This window comes from Ctenocephalides felis, unplaced genomic scaffold, assembly GCF_003426905.1.
Source record: "Ctenocephalides felis isolate EL2017-DRISC unplaced genomic scaffold, ASM342690v1 CF-g0.4_SCAFFOLD_03570, whole genome shotgun sequence".
In the NCBI taxonomy this organism is placed as follows: Eukaryota; Metazoa; Arthropoda; class Insecta; order Siphonaptera; family Pulicidae; genus Ctenocephalides; species Ctenocephalides felis.
The window spans coordinates 6,831,765-6,842,886 of NW_020539724.1; the positions used below are offsets into that span (position 1 = coordinate 6,831,765).

Below are 11,122 nucleotides of genomic sequence, written 5' to 3' on the forward strand. Positions count from 1 at the left end.
TATATTAATGGAATTATATATATATATATATATATATATATATATATATATATATATAATATGATATTATAATGATACATACGAATTATAATATTGGACAGATTTAATCCTGAGAAGTTTAATTTCCCATTTCTGCCCTTTGCTGCAAATAGTTTAGCCATATCTTTGGTCTAAGGGCGCGAACTGTCGCCCTTTCGTTATTTGGTATGTTTCCTGCCAGCTCATTTATCTATTATGAATATTTTTAAATAAATAAATATATATATATATATATAACATATAATATATATATATATATAACATATAATATATATATATATATATATATATAACATATAATATATATATATATATATAACATATAATATATATATATATATGTAACACATAATATATATATATATATAACACATAATATATATATATATATATAACATATAATATATATATATATATATATAACATATAATATATATATATATATATATATATATATATATTTCTTACCATGTGTAAGGCAAAAGTTTCGTTTTCTAATTTTTTTTCGAAGATCTCTTTCTTTAATACTTTTTAATGGTAAAACTGGCTCCTCCTCTTTGTCTGAAACTGAAAACATACAAATTTCAGTTTGATTTTCCATCATTTCTTGAAGATGAAGTGTAATTTTCTCCAACATTGTCGACAAGTGATTCAATGACTTTTCAGGCTTATCTTTGCTTGATAAAATTAAGTTCACAATAAATATTTTAATACAATAAGAACGTTGACATTGAAAAATTTAGTGGCAAATTGTTCAAAATAACTTGAAACGTTGAGAACACAAAATTAGCAAATAGGATTTGCTGATGAAAACATTCTTTTTCAGAAAGAATGAAATATTAAACATTATAATGAAGCAAGAAGTACATTTTTGAGCTATTTTCAATAAGCTCACAATAGCATAGCAAAAATAGTACTCGTATGTACTGATTTAGTACCAAAACTCTGTTTTTCTCTCCAACCTACCAAAAAAAGCAGAAGACTAAGCAAATTGTGGGCTTATGTATGTATATTATTAAGAAAATAATGATGAACAAAATACTTACTTGCTAAAAGTTTAAGCTTTTCTTCAATGTTTGGTTGTATTGGCTGGCTCATTATTCAAGGTTTGGTTGTATTGGCTGGCTCATTATTTCCTATTGAATATACAGCTTTTATCAATACTTTTAATAATTTATTACTTTAATAGTTACTTATTATTTTAATACTTACTTGATAAAGATTGCTCCTCAGTACTTTAGGACGGATGCTGGATTTCAAGACCCGGGTCGATTATTTTTGCAATAATCTGCACATCATTGGGCAAGTTAGCATCAAAATTTGTATTTAATATTGTTAATAATTTATTAACTTGACTCTCTGGTATTTGGTTGTTCATTGCTATTGGTTGATGAAACCATTTCGTTGATTGTTCACTGAAATAAAAAACTTCACTGACTATTCACTGAAATAAAAAAGCGGACAGAATCTACTTTCAGCCTACCTCTTTTCTGGAGAGGGAAACTCAGCGGTCAGCCACTCTTCTTATTTATTTATAATTATGATTATGTTTATACTATTTTATTATATATGTATATTATTGGGCCGATTCTCGACAAGTTCACACTTACTTCGTTTAAAGTAAGTCTACACCTGGTTCAATACTGATGGAAGTGATTTGCTTCACAATTTCAGATGGAGAGTGCAGATCGATGACTGAAACACCACAATGTGTTTTACATGTGGTAATACGTAAAATTTTCGTTGGCATGCGAACTGGTCCCTGATAAAAAAAACTGGGTTATAAAAGAATCATATACGAGACTAATATAAAATATGATTTATGACTCAAATATGCCAAAGTATGAGTATACAGCAATCAACTCAAACTCACTTTAACCTACTGTTGAATATAGCACATCTCGTAAATGTAGATTTACATAGATCAGTAAATCTGCAATTCATATGCATACTAAGAAAAATAATATAACTAAAAAAAACTCACCTTCACACGGAGCTTTTGTTTCTTGGCTCCATTTATTAAATCGGTTAATACGGATGCGATGGACCTGAGGCACCTCAGCTGTTGGTTTTTCTAAATCTTTGCCAACTGCAGCCTACAATGAAAATAATATTAATGCAAAGAAAATTCGCACGGAAAATTACTGAGATAACACGTGTATATGTAACCTCAAATCGAACACTATTAAACATAAGGCAAAAAGATTTAATGCATGATATAACGGAACAAATATTATGTATGTAATTACCATTTTTATATATTCTTACTGCTCGAGTTAACCAACACAAATTTTAAATTGATCAGCGCTGAAGCAGTATGTACTCCTTCAACAATTAGATCAAAATTATTATATTGTCTACGGTCCGTGGTCCCAAGTCCCAAGATCTTGACTCCATGATGATTGCAGTGAAAAGAGATCGATTACCGTAGGTACTCTCGTTTTATACTCTGGCGAGCAATCCCCACTAGTTCACTGGCCAGTAGTTGTGCGTCTCACTCTTGCGCGGTATATTACAGGCGCCATCTGGTCCCCACAGATACTTAAAAAAACGAACATAATTCTATAGCTACATAAATTTGATTATTTTAAATAAATATATATATATATATATATATATATATATATATATATATATATATACTAGAGATGGGTAACTCACTCCGGAGTTATGACTCCGATACAACTCCTTCCTCGGAGTGAATCCGGGTGAAGTTGATTCACAGGATTTGTCATATCCGACATTCCTAAACTGGTATTAAATCTGTTAACTTGTGCATACATTTACTGTTTTTGGTGTTCTTGCTTTGTTTTTGGTGTTTTTCCTTTTGACCTTTTAGGTATAAAACTCAATAAATACCATTGTGTATTTTCCAGAAAATACAGAAGTATTACGTCAAAGATACAGAACAATGAAGTTGTGTTCAAGTGTGAATAGCTCAAATATATAATTCATTGAATAGTAAGGGGTCATATTTCTAACAATCTTTGGCAGTGAATGACGGCAATCAGAAATATACATACCGAAAAATACATGAACGAAATACATTTAATCTGGTTTTTACATAGCCTGAAATGACAATACTTTAGAGCGCAAAATTTATCAGTGATATCAATAGTATTTAAGCAGCAAAGAATATTTAGTATTATATTATTACTTTTACACAATTATATAATTATTTATACCCGATATAATATTAATTCTACAGAAGTATGATCATTTGGTGAAAATATTTTATGATAAATGTTTTGCTTTCATTACAAAGTTTACTACATTATTTTTATATAAAATTAATCAAAAAAATCCATTATTTTCTCACCAAATGACAATAATTAAATTGAATTTGATTCTCTAGTTTTGCGTTTTCAGTTTTCACTTTGGTCAACGCTGCTAAAATTACGAGTCATTGAGTTGATCATCTGGACGACTAAAAAATTGTACAATCCGTCATTTATTTGTGATTTTTTTAGAAAAGTTATTTTATTAATATTTATTCATACATTTTCATTTCAAACAATTAATGGGATTTGACAAATCGTTAGATACATAAACAACGCACTATAGAACACATTTGTATCGAGCATTTCGCTTTCAAAGTTTTCGGAGTCGCGGAGTTGTAAAGCGGATATAACTCCACCATGAGGCGGAGTCAAATCAAAATATAATAAGCCCATCTTTAATATATACATATATATATATATATATATATATATATATATATGATTGATTTCTTGGAGGGTGTAACATCAAGTAAAAAATAAGTAAAGTAAAGATTTTTTTCAAAACATCTTTATTTTTCCATACGTTTCGACGTAAAATTCTGCGTCATCGTCAGTGGTTCTACAATTAGAAAGTAACGTTACAAATTGAATATACATAAGCAATAGTAAAAAGAAAAGTTTTAACTAAAGAGAATTGCATAAAACATTACTTAGAATGTATGGACGTACATCGAATAGATTTTAAACTTTTTGAGTAAAGCCGTTTTTGGGGAAACATTGGCGAGAGGTCAAAAATTGACTCATACACATACTTTTTCCAAATTTAATTCCATTCGATTCAGAATGATTAGATAATTATCCATTAAACATGAATAGCCAACAAGTGGTTTTCAATGAATATTTAAAATTTTTGTTAAAATTATTCAATTTCAGTATCATTTCGGCCCAAAGCCATCGGTTCAGAATTTTTGGATAAAACGTGGACAACCAATTTTGCACGTTTCTGCTAATTTTAATGAAATGGCTTTGTCGTCGTGCAAAATTGATGAACGCTAGTCCTAGTCCTACATCGAATAGATTTTAAACTTTTTGAGAGAAGTCGATTTTGGGAAAACGTTGGCGATATGTCAAAAATTGACTCATACACATACTTTTTCCAAATTTAATCCCATTCGATTCAGAATGATTAGATAATTATCTATTAAACAAGTGGTTCTGAATGAATATCTCAAATTTTTATTAGAATTAACCAATTTCAATATCATTCCGGCCCTAGGCCAGCTAAACTAGACATACTGATGACCCCACGAGTTGAAGGTCGTGCGCAAAAGCGTAAAGTTTTGCAATAAAACGGCTAGGTGTTTCTTTCTCACCTCTCACGCAGAGATAGGTTGATAGGCTGATGGGTTGATGGGTTGATGGGTACTCCACAACATTCTGTATGCGTTTTTATTACTTTTCTTCGTGCCTTGATATCTACTCTACGTGAGTTTACGCGCCGAAGCCGCAATAATATCACACGCCCGCCGTCTGACGCGAACCGAAAGGTAAAGGTAAAGTTAAGTCTGCATGAGCTAAAGCCAATTGGAAAAATTAATGGATACTAATCTTTCTTAGTTGGTCCAAGATTTTTGCTCTAACATCCTAGGATATCATTCTGAAGTATGTGCCAATTAGTAAAAATATTAGAATATACATTGCTTGATCATACATAGGATAGAACGGGCCACATAGGTCCAATTTAACTTTTATTTTGAACAACCTATGTTCAGTAAAAGTCTCACATAATTTATCATTTTAAAAATACATTTCTTTGCTATTCTTCAAAATTTTGTCACCTGGTCTTTTTTACTCCATAACCTGGATAATAAGAGACAGTCAGGGTTCTCTTCATCATTTTATTGTTAATTTTAAAGAGGTTTTACGGAATAATTGCTACACTATTTTATCAATGCGATGGAATTTGATTATTAAGTTGAGTCATAATCTAAATATGTATTTTTGAACATAATAAATGAAAATCTTCATAAACTGTCATAAATCTTGCTTTGGTAAATATTTCTGTTTATCACTCATTATTTCTTGAAATAGGGTTAGGAGGCACTCATTAATCACATGATTGATTTTTAAGAATTTTTGGACCCCTCCTCTCCCTTAGTGATACGTGGTGATATTTAAAACTATCTATTTAATAGATTTATCATAAATATATTAACTAATTTGTTATTATTGGACAGTAATCATATGTAAATCTGCAAATCTGCTGTTTGTCCGAGCGGGAATTAAAACTGGAATATTGTGGCTGCAAGTTTTATAAAATGATGGGCCGATTCTGCCGCAAAACAGACTAATGTTATGGCAAGGCCATATTACGCTCCAATTTCCATACATTATGCTACTGGATCATACTGAATACTGTCAAAATATCATGTATTTGCTGTGCATTCAGGCGTTTTACACATAAACTGCAACGTCACTCGTATGTTATGAAGCTGAGTCAGAAAGACCCTGTTATCTAAGATCGTTTTTTTGACATTTGTGTGGTTTCTAGGTTAGGTTTTCTATCTGAGAACCTGAAAAAATCGCGTGACTGCACAGCAACATGGATTTTGTCGATATTTAGAACGAATTTCTATGAAAAGTTCTTCATAACATAGCTTTGCCATAACATTTGTCTGGTAATAAAGTAAGTAAGCTCTCCAATATCATATAAAGCAAAAGTATAGTCATAAACAAGATTGTCTTAAACGCTAAAAATTATATAATTTTTAGGGTTATAAAATGATTTAGTTTTGCACATCTCAACCTGCCTTTACGGTATCGAAATAATTTATTCCCATTAATTATTTGGAATGTTGCGTTCAGAAACAACATTACCTCGTAGATTATGATAACGCTCTCAACGACCGCTTGAATTAGTCTAGTCTTATGATAATGCAAGTAGATAAACGTCTTAGGAATATAAAGATATCTTTAACACGTTTTAATTTTATAGCATAGTTATTGCTATATTTTGAAAAATAGTAGCTATTAAATTTTACGATACATGCTGTGGTAGCATATACAAAAAGTGATGTTTTTTTCAAGTATATATTTACAAGGCAACTGCCTTCTATGTAGGCTTTATTTTAGCCTGGCGTTTCGGGTCTGGAAAAATCATCTAGGTGTTTAACCTCCGCCCATACATTAGGTTGAAACATGAATCAGTAGCTAAATTTGCGAAATAGTATCCACATTAAAATCATTTGATAAGTATCATACAGGCAATATCCCACACACGAAGTAATATCTTATAAAACACGGAAATGGCCTGCCAGTGAACATTGAATTAGCGTTAGCTGCCTACGACTTCAGTAGATTATATTCCAATAAACGGCCACCTTGTTTAGGAACTGGTTTTGAGATAAATATAATAATAATTTAACAAATAATTAAAAAAAATTTTTTTCAAGTTATGCCAAGACCGTAGTACCTACCTACTCCTACAATTTTGATAAGATTTCTCATGCTATATAATACTTCTGAAAAGCTCATTCTTTAGACTTCTGATTCGCTTATTATTAGAGTGAATTAGATGGACGAAAAATTGTATCCATACATACATACACACACATATCCATTTTTTTGAGGTATGCCAAAATGTTCAGAAACCTTCAAAACGTGAAGAAATGTAAAAATTTTTAATTTCGACTTCTTGAACGATTACAATAACTTACCCTACGGGAAGTTAGTAATACACAATTATATTTATTTACTGATTTTTTTACATATTGAAAATTTCTTTATTTAAATCTGAAATAAGTTTCATTTTGATTATATTTCATTTAATTACTATATATTTTTATATCTCAGTGGGTGCAAGTTCTTTTGTAAATTAGTACGAAATCCTACAGTACATATGGGCCTTTTAAAAGTCTCAACTAACTTCAATTTCTTTATTTAAACTGTTAGAATTTTTGAGTAAATTTTATCATTCGTACTTCTTCATCATCTTTGTTTACTTACGAATAAATATCAATAATTCAACTTTGAAAAGCAGTTAATTACAATTAACTATCCAAGTTTTTTATATCTAAAATACAAGACAGTTGATCATAATGAGTTTCAACATAAAAATAATTTTCTACCAACGTTTGTAATTCTATAAAAATTCTTCTACGAACCAAAACAATGAACAGGCGCCAAAGTGATTTTTATTATGTCTAAGATTTAATCATAATTACAAATTATGTGCTTACGAGAATGAAGATAATACTTTTTACTGAAATAACACCCATTATCTAATTCTTTGACTAAATAAAAATAAGTGACAAGCACTCAAGAGATAAAATTGAATTTAATCCAAAAATACATGAAGATTTAAAGGATTTAATATACATTATATATTTGAGGTGGATAATTAATAATTATTCAAGCAAATCGATTTGCAAGAAAGTACATAATTGAGTCATTGATATAGACAAAAACGTATATCATGTTTGCAACGATTTGCTGATAATTTGTACTATGTGAAGGATTGTACTTAGATACTTTGAATGAAATCGATACAATATTCTGTTTATTAGTAATTTAAAATTATTGTTCGAGTACACAGAATAATTTGTTGTATACAAATATTGCAATATTTGTAGATTGAAGGAATTGGGAAAACTGATTAACCTTACATAAATTTAGATAGCTATCTGAAACGTTTGTTGTCAACTGATGTTACTGCTGCTTGACATCAGGCTGCCTGAGGCGAATATCGAACCTGGGACTTATGATCAAAATTTCATATCTCTAACTACTAATCTCAGTGATAAGCTCAAAAATATACACATAAATTCTTTTTTTTTTCATGGCATCTTCCATCTAATGAACAACCTCCAATATGTTTAGTGCATTTGATCCACGTAATCTGAAATTTAACCATTGTTATTAATTTTACGTGACTGTGAATTTGCACAATTTTTGTCGATTATGACATTGTTTGATTCAGATCAATTTAAAATTATTATCGAATCCAATTCGTTTCTGATCTCTGGTTTGCAAGTGAAAATAGTAAATATTGCATGCAGGTGGAATGATTGAGACGTTACGGTAACCAAACTTGACATTTTAATATTAAGTTATGTCGTTCCATTTATTACAATTATTTTTAACAAATTCTAGATATGAAAGTTGTCAATGCTATGAGTAGCAGTAGATTCATTTTATTATTAACTAGATTATGAAATAGGAAAAGTTTTGATAAATTAGGTAGACATGGGATAAAAACAGATACATAGAGAAGTTATGTTAAAAAAACGCGATTGAAGTAAAACTTATTTGCTACTGTACAAGATGGCATATAAGTAAAAATAAATACATCATATAACAATTTTGAATAATGTTTATTAGTAATATGGTAATACTCGTGATGCACACATTTATTAGTGTCAACCATTGTACACATTTATATAATGATAAATTAAAAATTATATATTTCTAATAGCATTAAAATATGTATAATACTTAAAAACAATAATGTAATTAAAGTCATACTTCAAATACGACATGATCGGTTTGTCATTGTAATTAGCATTTAGAAATAAACCTTCATTAGAGAAATGAAGTAATTCATTAAAAATTCTATAATATTCGTTCACACAGTGGATTATGTCAAACAACGCCTAAAAAAATATTGTTTTCGCAGCTTCACTCATCATGTAATTGTGTTGGAAGAACTTCATATAATTAAAATTAACATATATTCATTGACTGCTTATATTTTTTTACATTTTCGCTGGCGATATAATCTCGTTCTTTGAACAGCTGTAATATCTGACTAGCGTAAAAAATATTTTTCATTTTAATAACTTCAAAAATTTATAGAATCTACGAATAATATAGAAATTATTTCTAATCAATAAACTTACGTTTAGTACACGGCACAAATGCTTAATTTGTTTTATTATTTTCAAGGAACAGGGTAAAATATTCTTATTCAGGCATGGTTCATTAAATCAAGATCTGTACTACGATGTTTATTTATCTATGCCGATTTGATTGTTGATATCGGTACACATACAACGTTGATGCCGGTACGCATACAACGACAGATCTCTATTCACATACACGACCACTAATCACAATCGACCCATATAGAAATGATTTCATCGAAAGCGAATGACGCACAATTTTGCCATAACGCATTTCCGTTGCATTTGTACGGATTTACATTCTAGTCGCGTCTAAAGAAGTTTTACTTCAAAAATGATATACTTCATTCATTACAATTTTGCATATATGATATTGCTAAGCTAGAGCTAGAATGCCAATATATAAAAACAGATCTGTTATTATAATCAGGAAACTAATAGATAAACAATCGATCGTTTTTTATGAAAGTCTAAAAAACTAAAGTTGTTTGCCTTATGCAGATGAATTAATAAAGCAATAAAGTCAAATTGCATGCGATCAAGATGCAAACACACTTCATCAATTACACACTCGATGATTATAAAATTACACAAATTACCAACATTAATCATCGTACATCTTTTGAATCAACATATGAAAAAAGATACATACGCGGCTGAAAAATAAAAGAAAAGCGGAATTATGTACATCTACACGCTAATAAATACATATAACTGGGTGTACGATAATAGTTTCAAAAACAGCTGCGGATTTCATAAGTTTATATTTTAAAAAAATCTGCAAATTAAATAGCAATCAGAATCTAAGCATTCTTGTTAATGTTCGAGTTCATAAGAGATCATTTTTGTGATCTATAACCTGAAGTGGAAATTTAATATGATATTGCTTGATATCAAGGTTTAAATCAAACCCCGGAATAGTTTGTGCTTGCCCGTAACACCACAACGGGCTTATTTATAATTAGTCAAGAAATTGATTAATTAATTGACTCTAGAACTGATTGAATTCAATATTGAATCTGGTCAAATCTGGTCAATATTAAATCTGATTAATTTTGATAATAAAAATGATTGATTTCGATGTCCTTTAGTACTATGAAGCTTATACCGGAGAGCACGATTTTCGAATTTGTTTTGTTCATTTTGTCGATTTTTTTAAAAAATTTTCTTTGACCCGCGCTTTTTCAAACTTTTACACCTATAATTTGCTTGTCTTAATTGCACTAAATGTAAATCCGTTCCTGTTCTTTAAAAAAACATCTATCTTCCACGACGAAACTTATACTGGAAAGCACGATTTTCGAATTTGTTTTGTTCAATTTCATTTTGTCATTTTTTTTCGTTTTTTTTTCTTTGACCCGCGCTTTTTCAAAAATTTACACCTCTAATTGCATTAAATGTAAATCCGTTCCTGTTCTTTATAAAAACATTTATCTTTCACGATGAGGCTTATACCGGAGAGCACGATTTTCGAATTTGTTTTGTTCATTTTGTCGATTTTTTCTCGAATTTTTTTCTTTGACCCGCACTTGGGTCCGTTTAGCCCTCAGCCGAAGCCACGAAGCTCGTTCACGTTCTGGTTAAGAAGGATAATGATAATTACGCGAACATCTCGTGATCGCGGAATTAGTTTTACTAGATTAAAATAGCGTGAAACGGATTAGCAAACCGACACTTTACATGAGCTAACAGGGATAATAGACAAATGGCTGGGTAAAAGATTTTTTACGTTAATTTTCGTTAAACTAATCATCAATAACTCTTTCTCAATGCAATTGCTTTTAAGTTTTTTTTTTTCAAAAAAATCATTGATTATTTTTTTAACAGAAACAATAATTTATTCTAAATTTATATATCCTTAGTTAATAATATTTAATCCTTTCCACTCGTGAATTGCGAGTTTTATATGAATTTTGCCGCCGGAGCAGCGGCATATGAGTAGAAAGAGTAATAATAAAATAA

The 11,122-nt window shown here is 29.8% G+C and overlaps 1 protein-coding gene across 1 annotated transcript; it reads right to left on the reverse strand.

Annotated features, from left to right (window-relative positions):
* Nucleotides 1-200: 200 nt before the first annotated feature.
* Nucleotides 201-2,436, reverse strand: LOC113383161 (40S ribosomal protein S20-like). The gene is made up of 7 exons (XM_026621408.1): nt 2,401-2,436; nt 2,024-2,113; nt 1,523-1,801; nt 1,252-1,454; nt 1,086-1,175; nt 508-606; nt 201-229 (listed from the first exon to the last, which is right to left on the reverse strand). Exons 1-3 carry the CDS (start codon nt 2,434-2,436, stop codon nt 1,655-1,657), a joined length of 273 nt encoding a protein of 90 aa, XP_026477193.1. The 3' UTR covers nt 201-229; nt 508-606; nt 1,086-1,175; nt 1,252-1,454; nt 1,523-1,654.
* Between the last annotated feature and the right edge of the window lie 8,686 nt (nt 2,437-11,122).

Coding starts and splice junctions, on each gene's coding strand:
- LOC113383161 (XM_026621408.1), bottom strand. CDS start 2,436: ATGGAGTCAAGATCTTGGGACTTGGGACCACGGACC. Junction 2,114..2,400: donor GGGACTTGGGACCACGGACC/GTAGACAATATA, acceptor GCAAAGATTTAG/AAAAACCAACAGCTGAGGTG. Junction 1,802..2,023: donor AACAAAAGCTCCGTGTGAAG/GTGAGTTTTTTT, acceptor TTTTTTTATCAG/GGACCAGTTCGCATGCCAAC.